Source organism: Dipodomys ordii, unplaced genomic scaffold (genome assembly GCF_000151885.1).
Source record: "Dipodomys ordii isolate 6190 unplaced genomic scaffold, Dord_2.0 Scaffold91, whole genome shotgun sequence".
In the NCBI taxonomy this organism is placed as follows: Eukaryota; Metazoa; Chordata; class Mammalia; order Rodentia; family Heteromyidae; genus Dipodomys; species Dipodomys ordii.
Genome location: NW_012267307.1, coordinates 2946246 through 2962334, shown reverse-complemented (window position 1 = coordinate 2962334; position 16089 = coordinate 2946246). Strand labels below are relative to the sequence as shown.

General features: G+C 58.2%; 1 protein-coding gene across 3 annotated transcripts in view; it reads left to right on the top strand.

Annotated features, from left to right (window-relative positions):
- Mbp (myelin basic protein) overlaps positions 1 to 16089 on the top strand; it is a 56063-nt gene that overhangs the window by 20158 nt on the left and 19816 nt on the right. For all 3 annotated transcript variants that reach the window (XM_013026130.1, XM_013026127.1, XM_013026128.1), the window contains exon 3: positions 13337 to 13770. In XM_013026130.1, the coding sequence (XP_012881584.1) occupies positions 13337 to 13770 (434 nt within the window). The remainder of the gene's footprint in view (positions 1 to 13336; positions 13771 to 16089) is intronic.

Here is a 16089-nt window from a genome sequence, read left to right as displayed (position 1 = left end):
CGCTTCTCCATCCAGCAAGACGCCCCCGTGAGGACGGGGATGGGGCTTCGAGGTTCACAGGTTAGGGGTGGAGTTGGGTCATGGTGATTCTAGGGAGACGCTGTAATGTGTGTTGTTCCTGTTCTTAGAACAAAGGCACTGACGGTCCATACTCAACCTCAAGTGAGCCATGGCTGTGTTCTGTAGCTCAGGGGTGTGCTTCATTGGGGGCTAGCATCGCGGGGTGCCCAGCAGTGAACGCGTGCACTAAACCTGCCAGTGACCCTCAGCACCCAGAAGGCAGGAGTCAGGATCTCCGGAGAGCTCTGGTCCCGCCCCCACCCAGGTCTTTTCTTGGGGTCCCCTAGAGCCCCTTCCATAATGTTTCACCTGAACTTGTAGGAATTTGAAAAGAAGCAGAAAATTCAACTCAGCTTTTCTGCAGAGAGATGCAGAAAAGAGCTCAGCGTCCCAGAAAAGAGCTTGGTCCCGGCACAAAGGTTTCTTTCTAGTGCTGAGAAAGAGAATGTCCTCATTCTGCAAATATTTCTGGAGCAGTTCTTCCCAGCGGGCGCAGGGCTCTGTGTGAGGCGGAGGCTCCGGAGCAGAGCAGGCTCCAGGCCCAACCCAGCGTGCCCAGTGCAGGAGCCTCTGTTTTTACACCTGCTCCCTGTGACACGGGGACTTGATCAGACACAGCAGAAGTGAAAAGCCCATTGCAAATTGTCTTGTTGTTTGGGGTGCCGGTGTGGGGGCTTGACCTCGGAGCCTGAGTACTGTTCCTTAGCTTTAGCTTTTTCTGCTCGGGGCTGGTGCTCTGCCACAGCTCCCCTTCTGACTTGTGGATGGTAAATTGGAGATAAGAATCTCAAGAACTTCCCTGCCCAGGCTGGCTTTGAACCTGGATCCTTGGATCTCAGCTTCCTGAGTGTGTAGTTAGGACATCAGGTGTGAGCTGCCTTTTCATGATAAACTTTCTTTTCTTTCCTCCTCTTCCACCTGCCTCCTTAATCATGACTCAGAGCCATTTCCTGTGACAGTGCTCTGCTTCTGCTTCCTCAGGACTCTGGTCAGCCTCAGAATGCCATAGGGCCCAGGCTTGCTCAGAGTGCTGGGGGCGGGAATGGGCACTGGGGCACCTCCTGCCTGTCAGGTGAAGGTGCACAGGGGGCGGGGGTGGGGGAGGAGGCTGCCCAGCCTGCACTGCTGTCTACACGTCCGCTCTAAGATTTTCGGTTCTTTAGTGAATGAGTGTTGATAGTAGTATAACATCCTGGCAGAATCTGTCTCTGCAGACAAGTCTGACTCCTTCACAACTGTTCTCATAATCACTAATGCGTACTAGGAAGGCCCTGGAGTGGAATATTAGTGAATGCCCTTCCTGTACCTTTCCTTTTATGTCCTGACTCATTTCCTGTTTGATTGAAAAGCGGTATTTAAGCAACACAGTGAAGTAGGAACTTCCTTAATTGCTCTGTGTGTGCGTGCGCATGCATATGTGCATGCGTGTGCTCAAGGCCTGAGCCACCATCTTTTTTTCTATTTTTAGCAGCTTTGTTGTGGTGGGCTTGCGTGCCATTGTATGTGTGCTAGTTAATGGGTTTTTGAGTAGCCAGAGTTGCACAAGTCTGACAATCCTAGATGCTCTCATCGCCCCAGCAAGAACAGCTCAGACCCCTGGCACTCGCCTCCATTCTTCCACCACTTGGCCCCGGGCGACACCTTCCTTCAGTGGCTGCGAACTTGCCTCCGGGTGTTTCTGGACTGGTCTTCCTCCAGCCGTGCTGGCCTCTTCCACTCGGGAAGCACAGGCCTTTGCTCCGACCCTTTGTCTCTGGACAACACCGTGTCTTGTGACTGGTCACACTTTGTCCCCCAGTCCACGAGCGCGTGGGGCGTGGCGGGTCTCTGTGCCCGCGGCCGCGCACCATGCTGCCCCGGTGTCCGGGGTGAGTCTCAGGCAGACCCCAGGCCATGTCTGTCTCGTCTGTTCTGTCCTCACATGGACTCGTGGCACCTCAGTAACCTCAGGTCCCAGAACTTCCTGTCACGTCGGGGTTGTGCAGGTAACTCCAGAGAGGGCCGTGAGAGGCAGTGGCCCTCGACCCAGGTCAGCGCTGCAGCTGGTCAGCTCATTGGCAGACCGCTTGTGAGCAGGCTGCTTTCTTTCTTAGTGGTTGGCGTGGCCCTGGTGGTTGGAGAGTCTCTGTCCATCTGCTGCGTCTGGCTCTAGTTTTCTCCAGGTGGCATAAACATGCCCCCTAACTAATGGGCATTCGAATACCTGCTGGCCAGGCAGGTCACCTGCCACACCTGGCCAGTCCCCAAGGAAGCCAGCCACCTTGATCAGGAAGAGCGAGATTCCACACTCACCTGTACACAGTATGTCCATGTGTGCCTTGTCATACACTAATGGCACACACAGGTACACACACATGCTCATGACTGCTATTAAAGGAACACACTTCCAAAAAGAACACACAAAAAAAGAGCTCCCCAGGTGCCCTCCTGTGGAGAGTTATTTGCCCACTATGGGTAGGGTGGACCTGTGTGTGTGCAGCCTGGTCAGTCACTGCACAGGGGACAGGAAGTGACATGCTGAGTGCAAGGTGAGGGTGGGTGGCAATCGCAGAAGCCAGGCAGAGGCCCTGGGGGGGCCCACGCAGCTGGGACACCGTACAGGTGGAGCCCATGCCCTGGGGGCCCCACGCAGCTGGGACACTGTACAGGTGGAGGCCAGGCCTGGGGGCCCCACGCAGCTGGGACACCGTACAGGTGCAGGCCAGGCCCTGGGGGGCCTGCAGGGTTGGGATACCGTACAGGTGCAGGCCATGCCCTGGGGGCCCCACGCAGCTGGGACACCGTACAGGTGGAGGCCAGGCCCTGGGGGGCCTGCAGGGTTGGGATACCGTACAGGTGCAGGCCAGGCCCTGGGGGCCCCCTGCAGGGCTGGGACACCGGTCAGGTAGAGGTCATGCCCTGGGGGGCCTGCAGGGCTGGGTCTGCACAGGGAGTCTACCTCTGACCCGCACTTGAGCACTGAGTCTGTCTCCAGCTCTGGGCACCATGGCATCTCCAGGGAAGTGGCGCCGGCTCTCAGCCTGAGGTTGGGAAACGTAGGTGTCTGTCCCATGTGCCGGCCGCTGCGTGGGCAGCAGAGGTGCATCCTCGCAGGAGCAGGTTTGCATGCTCTCTAGGGAGGGTGACAGTGGGACAAGAGCCGTAGGTGGAGGTGTGCCTGCTACTGCTGCCCTTGGCAGGAGCCCCGGGGCCAAGTCCGAGCAGAGCTGGTGCAGTGGCGGCCTGGATGGTGCCCAGGTTCCTGGACTCTGGGTCTTGTTGGAAAGCCTGTGCTGAATTACCCATCAGGCACCAGTGCAACCCGTGACAACCCTGGCAACCTCGCAGACAGCAGAGCCCTGTCACATGGGAGTCAGCTTCCAGGGCACCTTCCTCATGCTGTGTTTTGGTTTGGATGTTCGCAGAGAGCCAGGCCCCGGGCATCTGCGTGGCAGCCACATCCCCCCTGCAGCCTACATCCAGGCCTGGAGTCCACAGCAGCCCCCTCCGGCCCCTCAGGATGGAGGAACGGGAGTGGCCGGCCCCCTGCCCACCGCCATGGCCTCCAGACCCCTAGGAACGAGTCTGCAGTGAGGGGGTGGACACTCGGGAATAAAAACTGACAGTTCTCCAAGGGAAGTCCAGGAGGTCGGCGTCACTCCAGCCTTGGAGAACTGCAGGGGCTGATGTCCAGGCCCCGCATGTGTTGACATTTAGGTTAATTCCTTGTAAAAGAAATCATCCGTTTATTCACAGTTCATTCAGGGAAAGATAAAAATGGGTTCTTGTCTGTACCCCTGGCTCTCCCAGGGAGGGCGTGTGTAGCGCCTGCCTCCAGCCCTCCGTTCAGTGCCCTTCGCTGATCACGTAAGTGGTGTCTGAGTCTCTGACCATGATTGTCTCCCAACACTTAACAATGGAGAAAGAAAAAACCTCCAGAAATTAACATACATTCCCCAAAACAAGTCATGTTGGGAAGCGGCTGGAGGTGGTGGTGAGAGTGGGTCTCAGAGTGTCATCTTGAATCCCATTAGCTCCCATTCGCATTTTATCGCCTGAGGAGTTTTGAGGACTTCACAGAATGAGCCCTCACTCACAGCTCACAGCTTTTTGACGTTGTTTTTATGTGTCTGCGCTTCGGGGCCAGCGCCGGCTGGTACCGGGCCGGGCCGGCTCTTCCTCAGGGAGCGGCTCCAGCCCTGAAAGGGGGCATTGTGCGCGGCCGGGGCTACACGGGGCTGGACATTTGACACTATTGTCCCCAAGAGGCTCAGTGCAAGATGCTGCACGCCGACCTGTGACCGTCCCTGTCGGCCTCTCCGACAAATTCAGCGGCCGAAAGCCCGCTCGTGAATGTATCTGCTTCCCTCTGGAAGGGCGCTCAGAGGCTGTTTCCAACTGTTGTCCACGGTAACCAAAGACACAAGTGCTCTGACCACCTAGCAGACAGATTGCTTTCAGGACTCCACAGCCACACGGGTCACAGTTTAGCTGGGAAAAGGGCCTCCGTCACCAGGAGCTGACCTGCAGATTCTTGGCACTGGAGACCAAGAATGCCGTAGTAGTGTTGGTGCCTTTGCTGCAAGCATGTCCACTTCCTATCCCTTCCTGACCAGGGACGAGGATCTCTATGTGCATAGCATGGATGTACCCATTTCTAGACAAACAGGCGCATGGCCACACGTGTGATGCCATCACCATCCTCAGTATGGAGCGAGGAACACGCTTGGAAGCACTTGTGTTCACCTGCTGTGTGCACAGCTCCTGAGGGAGATGCGCGAGCCTGGTGAGCGCCCGCTGGTGTGTCTAGGGAAAGAAACAGGGCAGGCAGGAGTGCGGAACACTGGAAGGCAGCAGCCCGGGGGCTCGCAGGTCTGACAGCAGGAGGGATGAGGCTGAGGAGGGTGAGTGGGAGACCCATGTGGCCGGCACCAAGGACGTGGGGGGGGGGAGGGATGCGGGGGCTGAGCCTGCCACCGCCCGGCCCCTGGAACCTGTCTTCCATGGGCGGTGGGTCTCCTGGGGCTCTGCAGGGTGAGCAGCCAAGGGGCCCGCAGACCTCCCTGCAGCGTCCCCGCAGGGCGGCGTTGGTCTGGAAGAGCAGCATCTAATTGTGGGCAGGACACTGGTACTTGAGGACGTGGGGCACAGGAGCAGAGTTCTGTCCCCGCGGGACTCTGATGCGAGATGAACGGGGTCCCCTCGGGGAGTGTTTCCAGGGGCCCAGGGAGAGCACCGCTCTGTTAGCTTCCTGGGGGTACAGCCGGAGCAGAAGGTAGCAGATGTGAGAGCCAAGACCCAAAGCCTGGCACCTGCAGACTACGGTTCCGCCCGACGCCCCTGACCTAGCTCCCGGTGCTGAGCACAGCGTGGCCGTCCCCACCCAGGCCCATGACACCGCTGTGGCCACCTCAGTGCGGTCCGGTGGCCCCGCCTGCGCATCTTGGTCCTCTCCCAGGGACCTGTCTTCACTGGGAGCCACGCTGGACCCCTGCAGGCACCCTTGGCTGGGCCACCTTCCCAGAGCTGCCTCTCAGTCAGCACGCCTCCACCGCTCCAGTGAGTGAGCTTGGGGGACTACACCGATCATGCTCTGCACACTCATATGAGAAGGGCAGTGGCGGGGAAATCTCAGATCCGCTTCCATAAAGAACTGGTGCGGTGTCGGAGGGAGTGTGTGCGAGGTCTCCCTTTAGCTCGAGCTGGAGGGATAGTGGAGGAAGTGCAGACTCGGACGCCGCCCTCCTCGGCGGCGGCGGTGGCTGTGAGGGTCAGAGGAGCTGGAGGGCTGCAGGACCGCCTAGGGCAGCAGCACTGGGGCGCAGTTGTTCTGAAGGGTAGAAAATGGCATCTGGGGCAGATCTGAGGCCTGGGGAGCAAGAGGCGGAAGATGTCAGCTAGAAAGTGGTGACGGGTGGGGCTGGGGGCTATAGGGTGAACGTGTGCAAGCGTGAGGGTAGGTAGGTGGACGGCTAGGGATGGATGAGCAGTGGATGCGTAGGTGGTAGACGGATGGGAAATTGAGTAGCTGCGTGGATATGGAGGCGATTGGATGGCTGGCAGGAAGAAGGATGGAAAATATACTTATGTATTTATGCATTTGTTTTTGGTACTGGGGCGTCCAAAGGCACTTGGGACCTCCGGCAGCTCTCTGCCACAAATTCCATCCCTCTTGCTTTGCTTGTTTTTCAGATAGGGCCTCCTGTTTTAGTTCCCATCTCGAGTTACTGCGGGCATGCTTACCATGCCAGGGCCTTCAGTTTGCATTTACTGAACAGGGCCTCCAAAACATTGACGGAGACCTGGGACTGACTTTCGCCACATGCGCTCCCAAGGAGGAGTGGTCTGGTATGCTACCGCCGTGGGCCCGCACGGCCCTGGGTCTGCCCGCTGTGGGTTCAGAGTCACTACGACCATCATCCCAGGAACAGAACCCATATGAATAGCAAGCTCCTTTTATTGTTATCATTGGTGGCGGTGGCATTGTCATCTTCAACCAGTTGTACAAAGAGGGTCACTTTAACATGTCCACTTGTGTGTGTGATGTATCTTGACCGTCATGAGTTCCTTTTTCTCTTGTCTCTACTCCTGGGCTGGGAGAAGGGGCATGTGCGGTAAGCACTCGCTGCTCATGCAGATGCAGGTGCACGGCGGTCATCAGCTAGCACACAGCTAGACCCCGGGGAGCGAGTCCCGGAGCGGAGCGCAGCACAGCCCTGCCTTTCCATGACCCCTTCTGTTGTAGGAGGGGCCGGGCTGAGCTATTTAGAGCGAATAGAAACTATATGTTCTAGGCACACAAAGGAAGCGTTGGCGTGAGGCGGGTGGGTTGACAAGACCTGCTTGTGGAGATGTTTTACAGAAATCACAGCGGGCAACCTGGCGTAAGGCCACATGCCTCTCGTTGATGCAGAATTTCTGCCATAGCAAGTCTGTGGGCCGCACCATGGCCCCTTTGTTTCCTGCGCCCTCCCCAGTGACCTTGAGCAGTGTGCCAAGGGCAGGAACATTCCGAGAAAGGAGGGCCTTGCTCCGGCCCACTCTCCGAATTCCAGGGCCCAAGGGGGTGGGCGGCCTGCCACCTGCAGGTACCGGTACCGTGCGGCCCTCCTCTCCAGGTGGGAGTGGAGGAATTCGGTCTCCTTTGAAAAGCGCACCATGGCCTTTCAGCTGCACACTGACGCCGTGCGTCCGCGGGCACCAGGTCCACGGCTCGGGTCCTGCTGGCCCCCTCGCCACGCGAGTTCCTCCAGCCCAAGCTGCTGGGCTTCAGTACCCTCACGTTCCTTGCTCCTTGGCTTCCTTCTGCTTCTACTCATTTTTCTACGCATGCTTCGGATGCTGCGTTGGCGCGTAGAGTGTTTAAGATGCTCCGTCCACACATCCATGCTCTTGGCAAGAGTCCCTTCAGGTGCTTGTTCTGGCGAGTTCTGATGAGTTCTGGGTAGCTCGGCTGTCTCCTGCGTGTGGGCGAGCACCGCAACGTGTTCCTCCAGAGCTGCTCCTGTCCCCTGAAGATCCGATACCCCCCTTGTCGTCCATCTCTGTGTCTTGTGAGCAAAGGAACAGCTCCATGTGTTCAAAGACCAAGAAGGCATCGACGTCTGTGCAGCTCTCCACTGCGCAGAGCCTGGAGCACTTCCGCAGGTGGTGCATGGCAGGATGCACGGAACAGGAGGTCAAGGTGGGGGCAGCCCACTCCTGAAACCTGCGGCGGCCGCAGGCTTGCCCTGGGCCTCTCACGCCTGTTCCCCACTGCTATGTTTCCCTCTGTGAACCCCAGGGTTTCTGCAAGCAGGCCTCTACCAGAGCAGAGGTGCCCAGCATGTGGTCTCTGAGGAGGCTGAGTGGGTGCCGGGCCCCTCGGGGCTCCCCAGGAGGAGGTGTGGGGACGGGAAGCTGGGACTCATTGGTGGGCTCTGACGTCCTTGGACGTGGTGGACACTCGGCATAGCTCCTGCCATGCGCGGTCTCCTGCCTCGGATTCCCACCACACCTAAACTGCCGCCACGCACAGGCTGACCCACTGTGCATAGCCACCCACCAGCCATGCACTCCCAGGTCCTTGAGGTCGGGCAGGGCCTTTCCCAGTGTACACAGGGCTGTTTGGTGTGGCTCAGCCACGGCCCAAATATGTCAACCTGTGGGCTGGTGGCCCTGCACCTGCCCCCACCCTCCCTGAGGGCCTCTGAGCCCCCACCCCCGCCCGTGCCGCATCGGGTCCCACCGACACCTTCAGAGCTGCCAGTGGAGCAGGGACAGGGCTGGAGAGGGGACCGCCGTTCTGCCCGCGTGTCCATGAGCAGAATGCCACAAGGCCTTGGGCACAGCCGCAGAGAACTGCACACCTGAGGGCCATCCGACCCAGCTCCTGATGCAGCGGATGGACGCCTTCAAGACAGAAGAAAAGCTCCCACCTAAAGTGACGCATAAAAGCAACCTGGCAGCTACCGTGTCAGTCTCCAGGCTCTCCCCACGAAGGATCTTATGTTCTTCTGGAGAGAGAAGGTTCTGGAAATGCCAGCCTATTCCACTGTGTAACAGTTTTATGCTGGCTGTGCCTCACCAAGGCCCTGAAGCTGTCCTAAAGATTGAAGAATAGACACAAATACAGAGTCCTGGCCCCCAAGAGGAGGCTGCCCACAGGGGAGAGGCCTGGCAAATGGAAGCCATGAACAGGAAGCCCGCAGAGCCTCGCGCACTGAGCAGGGATAAGGTGCGCACAGAAAGCCGGGGTGGCCACCGGGGCAACCACAGCGAGCTTTGGTCCAAGCAGGGGCTTGTATGTGGGACAAAAGGCAGAGCAGATGCAGGCTCTGATAACGGTGCACAAGGTAGGGGCTATTCGTGGCAGATCTCCTATGAATCGTTTTGCAGGTGTATAGATGGGGAACCTTGAAACACCCATTCCTGAGAACCTCAGTGCTAGGAAAAAGGCAGCAAAAGCCCAGCACGTGGACAGAAATAGGAAGGAAAGAAGAGGAGGCTGTCATCACCCAGATAGGAACAATCTAGAGGAAAAAGCAGTAGTCGGTGGGGTGGACCGGCGAGCAGGCCATGCGTCTGACACACGGGCCTAGCCATGGCCTGCATGGACGGTGCCCTGGGGTCACAGCATCCCACCTGCCACCTGCACATGCCACAGCCCTGTGTGCTTCTGCCTCCAGACACCACTGAAAATCCAGCGATGTTTCTGCGTCCCTAAGAAATGATTAGCTTCATCCCTTCGGAAGGCTTTCTACAGTTCTTCTAGCAGCAGCATTGAAGTGTCATTTGTGTGTGTGTGCTGGAACTGGGGCTTGAACTCAGGACCAGGGTGCTGTCCCGTGAACTTGTTCACTCCAGGATGGAGCTCTGTCATGTGAGTCACTGCTCCACTTCTGGCTTTTTGCGAGTGAATTGGAGATAAGAGTCTCACAGACTTTCTTTCCTGCCTGGGCCGGCTGTGAATTATGATCCTCGGATCTCAGCCTCCTGATCACAGCTGTGAGCCACCCGGGCCCTGCTAAGTAAATTTTCCTGTATTTGGAGAAGTGAGTCACTAATACCAAAAACACTGCCAGTGCCCATTCTGGAGAAATTAGATCTGCATGTGTCACTGCTTATGTCCTAAGTGCTCCGTTCTAGAATCGTCTTCCAGGCGAGGAGTCTGTGCTGCTCTCGTTTCTGTCAGGGCAGGCCTGGGGGCACATGTAATGGCTTGTCCCACCCAGCCGCCGCCCCCCAGATCTAGACTCCACCGGTTGGGAGAAGCTACTTTGGGGATACAAAACGCCTTCTCTGTGCCCCACAAATAGCTGTATTCAGGGACACAAAGGCCAACTGTTGTAGAAGTATTAGTATTCAGATGCTCTTGTGTTTTGTTAATGCATGTAATGACGTATAATAGAGCTATTGTCTCCTTGCCCATTTGCATTACTTTATACCAGCCACAGAACATAAAGCACAGCCACAGAAATCAGACTTGTCAGTTGCTGCTGCCGCTGATAAATCACCGTTGCATCTCTCTGAAAGCTGCAGCTTGTACCATGCTCAGGTTGTTTGCAGGGCAGCGATGCATCGGAGCACGGTGCCGCGAGTATCAGCATTCTCGCGTGGTCCTGAGAGGGCCCCCCCCCCGTTCCGCACACACCCCTTCTTTCTCGCTTATCCTGACTGTGGCCTATTGTATTTTCCTCTAACACCAAGTTGCTGGTTTTAGCTTTAAAATTCTTTTGGGGTGCTGTGCATGGAACCCAGGGCCTTGTGCATGCTAGGCAAGCACTCTACCCCTGGGTGGCTGTTTCTGCAGCACTGTGGCCACAGAACACACCCAGCAGCTGCAAGCACTATCAGGAGCCTGTACGAAACCATGTGGCCCTGGGCTCTGCTGTCTGTTTGCCTTGCACTTGGTCACTGATAGACATTACCTGTGTGTGTGAGTGGACACAAGATCTGATATTGGCTGTTTATCAGCTGTGCATTGAGGGACTGACTGACTGCTCTTAGGCTTGGATAGGGCTGTTTCTAAACTGCCCTATGATGTTGATGTTTGAAATCCAGTGTATTAGGTTTGTACAAGCTTTCATGTGTAATATACAGGTATGTATATGTGTGTATGTATGTGTATATATGCATATACACACACGTATGTATATGTACATATACATGTATATGTGTGTGTGTGTGTGTATATATATATATATATATATATAATGTCAAAGGAAATTGCCAACCTTGGCCTTCACAGGCAGCCATCGTCCCCCAGAACTATGACCCATCTTCTCCGTGGCCTTTTGGCCTGAGCCCTGTGAGCTCAGACACGTGCAGAATAGATCATTTATTCCATTTACTCAAGAAGCCCTGGGCAACACATGAAGAAGTGAAGAGGAGGCCGCCCTGGGTCGGGGTCTTCCTGGCCGAGTGGACCAGAAGGCTTTCCAATGGCACTGTGGAGCGTGCCGTGCCGCAGGCAGCGGCCGTCAGCAGCCCCCCTCTGTGAGGCCTGCTCAGTCAGCACCGAGCGCCAGTGGAGAGCTAGAGACGCCCGTGCGCCCGCATGAGCTGGGGCCTCACTGGCCTAGGTGCAGCTGTCACGGGAAGTAGTCGGCTCTGCTGGTCCTGAAGAGCTGTGGTGGGTGCGGCCTGGCCCACCGCAGGAGCACTCTCCGGCTGGTGTCTTCCTGGGGGTCGCGGACCGGGTGTTGGGAGTGCTCTTCCTCTAGCTGCTCCCCGAGGAGGGCAGTCCATGGGGGCCTGTCCCAGGCAGCTCCGTCGTGAGGGCTCTTGGCGTCTCCGTCCATGCCAGACAGGGCGGTGGCCACCCCAAGAACTTCCTCAGCAGGGGCACACCCCAGCCGCCAGCCTTTCCCACGTGCCCACCTGGCTCGGGAGGGCCTGCGAGCAGGACCTTGCGGTGCGCCGCGCTGCGGGGCGGGTGGTGCCAGACCTGGGGGCCACAGAGCCAGTGCGGCCGTGCGGGCCAGGCCAGCAGACGGAGCCCTCTGAGGGGAGCGGGCCGCCCGCCGCCCTTCACCTGCATCCCAGGTGAGGCTCTCGTTCTCTGGGAGGGGCTGCCTCAGCCCTGTGGTGGGGACCCTGAGCCTCTGGCCAGCCCGACACTGCCCTCACCACCTGCCCAGCGCGCCACGAGAGCCACATCCTACATGAAAAGCCCATGACACCCACCCCAGTCTCCTGCAGTGCCCCCCTGGGCCCCGTCTGTGGGCCCAGCACAGTGCCCCCCATGCCCCCAGACCCCATCCTGTGGGCTCAGCACAGTGCCCCCCATGCCCCCAGACCCCGTCCCGTGGGCTCAGCACAGTGTGCCCCCCCGTGCCCCAGACCCCATCCCATGGGCTCAGCACAGTGTGCCCCCCATGCCCCCTGCACCCTGTCCCGTGGGCTCAGCACAGTGCCCCCATGTGCCCCCGGGACCCCGTCCCATGGGCTCAACACAGTGTGTGGCCCTCCCTCCACCCAGGCCTCTGGGGAGCGCGCTCCCCTCCCCAGCCCAGGCCCACCCCATCAAGCATCACCTCCGAAGGACCACTCTGACCTCCGTGTGCTCGGTCCCCATGTCACCGCCTTGTACGACAGCGGGTGGTGTGTGGCACTTGGTTACACCTGGGCACTGAGCTGATTCTCACAGCTTTAGAGACACTAGCTCCCGAGGCCTGGAGGACAGACCAGCCTTCCGGAAGTGTAAATGCTCCTATGTGCCTGGGGCACATGGGCTGGGTCACCAGAGTCCCTGCCTCCTCGTCATCCTGCGGCCCTATACATCTGTGTCTCTGTGTCCAGAGTTCCCTGTCTCACAAGACCCCGCTCATCGGATGAAGCCACTGTGTTGCAACAGGAGCTCATCTTCATTTGGTCTCAGCTGCAAAGACCCCTGCTTCCAATACGGACACACTCATAGGAAGAGAAGTAGGACTAGACATGGCATCTTAGGGGTGCTACATTTTAGGGGTGCTACTCGACACATAAGGCATGTTTTCCTGTGTGGTCATGCACCAGAATGTGAGCCTCAGGAGAAGAAGGGCCTGGTCTCTAGAACTCAGTAATGATTGTGCTTATCAAGTGCTCAGTAAATAACGGGTGCATCTGTGACAGGGGCTCGCAGATGGCAGGTGGATAAACGGGGTGGCCAGGTAGGTTTGTTGGTAAATGCCAGTGATGGGTGAATGGATGGAAGGGCGATGGCTGGCTCGTTGCCGCCTGTGAGACAAGTGTGCCATCTGGGGAAGGCAACAAGATGGCGGCAGACAGCATGCAGTACCCCTCGCCCATCTCCACGTGGCAACTGTCCCCGTTCTCAGGGGAGAGGCCAGAGGAAATGTCCTGAGCAAGCAGCTCTCCCACAAGAGAGGCCTCTCTGGGATCTGGAGTGGAAGAATTTAAACGCCCAGTTTCTTTAAAGCATAAATTACAAAAAGATGTGGGAAGTTCTACTTTCTGCCAAGACAGTTAAAGACAGCTTTTGTCAAGTGAGCGTTCCCAGGACGGGACGCTCCCGAGCCCCGCGCTGGCCTTGAGGTACGGGTGCTCCTGGGAGCCCCCGCTCCACGTTGAGCGGCAGGGTCCAGCCCGGGGTCACGGGGCAGCCCTGGACTTGGTGGGGTACGGGAATGCGTGGACCGTGCAGCGGGCAGGTTAGCTCCCGCCAGAGGCCCTTCGCGGTTCACCGTGGCTCCGGGGCCCCGCACTTGCCCTGTGGGTTTGAGAGGAACCGGCCTGTTCAGGCCCCCGGGAAGAAAGTGGCTTTGTCCTGCATGGCCGGGCACAGGCCCGTATTCACATCTCCTTGTTGTTGCAGGCGAGGCAGATGGGACTCCGAACAATGGGACCTCGTCCGAGGACGCGGCGGTGACAGACTCCAAGAGCACAGCGGACCCGAAGAATGCCTGGCGGGGTGCCCACCCAGCCGGCCCAGGGAGCCGCCCCCACTTGATCCGCCTCTTTTCCCGAGATGCCCCAGGAAGGGAGGACAACACCTTCAAAGACAGGCCCTCCGAGTCCGACGAGCTCCAGACCATCCGAGAAGACAGCACCGCAGCTTGTGAACCCCCAGACGTGATGGCGTCGCAGAAGAGACCCTCCCAGAGGCACGGATCCAAGTACCTGGCCTCGGCCAGCACCATGGACCACGCCAGGCACTTCCTGCCCAGGCACAGAGACACGGGCATCCTCGACTCCATCGGCCGCTTCTTTGGTGCCGACAGGGGCGCGCCCAAGCGGGGCTCCGGCAAGGTGAGCTCCGCCGAGTAGAGCGCGGTGCGCTCCCCGTGGCGCAGAAAGCCGGCCGGGTTGGCAGTCCCAGGGCGTGCCTGCGGCCAGGGCGCTGGCTGGGCCGGAAGGCGCTCACCGCCCCGGGGAGCCGGGGGGCGCCCCCGGGGCTCGTGGCTGCGGCGGCTTGCTCTGCCTTCTTTCTCCTCCTCACAAGAGACCAGCATGGTGCGGTGGGGACACAAGGATCCGAGGCCCCTCAGCTGTCCCAGGGCCCGGCCATTTTCAGGTCACATTTCTGGTCTTCTGTGCCCCCGTGCTTGGGGTGTGACAGATTTTGCCTCTGCAGGTCTCCCGCTTTGGGGGGTCAGCGCGGACCTGTGGGTCAGGGCTGCCTGTGTCAATCTGCCGTGCCGCAGTAACCCCACGGAGGGCCCCGGGGCGCTGGGGACAGGGGCCGCTGTGTCAATTTGCCTTAAGAAAACTTGATTCTGTTTTTTCTTTGTCCAAATGTGTCTGGGGAATGGTGGAGGGAATGAATGGACGTCTTTGAATCGGGACTTTGTTTATTGTGAAATTGCAGTGATTGGAATCTAGCTTCTTGGAAATGTCATTATTGGGAAGCAAATGTTCTGGGGGTAAATCGTGTCCGAGGAGCAGCGTCCTGCGGAGGGCGGGCTTGCGGCAGCGTGCTTGGCCAGCGGGGCCACAAGTGTTCGTGTCCTGCACTCACACCTGCCACCCAGGCACTGTGTGTAAACGGTACTTTGTTGGACGGTTCGGTGATTTTGGAGAGAGAGAAAGCTGTTTCAGAACCAGCCTGTGGTGACCGGGTGTCTCACAGACCTCTGAGGTGTGTGCTGCCTGTGTGCTGCGCTCATTTGGGGTGGCTCCTTTGGGACCTTCCCACCTCGGGGTACTGTGGGGCAGAGGCCCCGCCCGGGGACACCCCTCCCCTGGCCCCCTGGAAGCTCCAGGAGCTTTCTGTAATCCACCCCAGTTCTCTGGGTGACGATGGCTGTGGAGTTGTGGGGGTAGCGGCAGCGGCAGGTGAGCAGGGACGCGTGCTGGTGACTCTTGTACCTAACATTGGTGTGATCCTGGCATCTCTGTATGGGCTTGGCGATCTGGTTGGCTCCTTCGGTGCTGCAGTCACAGACATTTTCTTTCACTTTGTTTCTGGGCAGTATTAGTGCCTCAAATCCCAGTCTCTGATTTCTAAAGCCAGTTTCCCTGAGGGGCGCCTCTTCAGGCGCAGCTGTGGAGCCCCTGGGTAGCGTGGCTCCCGGCTCCCTGTCTGCCTAGCTGCTGTCACCAATCAGCCTCGCCAGGCTCGGCAGCCAGGTGGAATCTGAAGCCTGCGGGAAGTACTCTGCCCGGCAGCTTGGCTCTGAAGCGCGGCTCGGGTCAGTGCCAGGGCTCGGGCTGAATGAGAGCGCACTCATGGTGAGCACTGCCATCAGGACAGGCTCTGGTGCTCCCCATCCTCACCCAGGCCCCCGCCACAGCACGAAGCCACCTCCGGCCGTCAGGCGCCGGGGGGAAAGGCCTCGTGCTCAGAAGGGGCGCTCATGCTCAGAAGAGGCACACTTGGCACGCTTAGCACACAGCACCTGCAGCCTAGCAAGGTGCATGAAACAAAAAAGCCATAGGATTTTAAAAAATTGAAACAAACTTTCACTATTTGGGTTTTTAAGAAAAAGAAGTTGAGATGTTCTTCTTCACTTCCAGACATTTCAGACACAAAAGGTGTTAAGTGAGCGGCCACCGGCGGCACAGGCCTGCGAGGCTGGGTCTGAGGGCCGCAGTCCCAAGCCAGTCTAGGAAACTGTTATCTCTAAAAACTGCTCAGAAAAGTCCAGAAGTGTGCTGTGGCTGGGTAGAGCCCAGGCCTTGAGCACAAAGAGGCTCAGGGACAGCACCTAGACCCTGAGTTCAAGCCCAGGACCAACCCATAATTTTTTTTAAGTGGAAGCCTTAGTGCATTAAAGAAGCAGCAGATGCCATTAGCGTTTGCACATGAAGCCATGAAGGGTTGGGCTCCAGCCGGCAGGTGGGGCCAGCCGCGGGCAGTCGCTTCCTGTGAGCACTGTGTTCTTAGACACTGGAGATGCAGGTTGAAGGCATGCCATGCTGAGTAGCAAACCCACAGCCGCCCTGGACGTCCAGGTATCTGTGCACCTAGGCCCCTGGAGAGACACTTTGAATGTTGCTTCGATGAGCCTCCCTGTTTTACACTCCTGTTCTTACAGGTGTCTTGGGTCTCTGGAATGGGCTTAAGACACTTGGGGTGAAAGCGGTCCCAAGGCCAGCCTGCAGACAAAGCCCACGCCACGGTGCTGG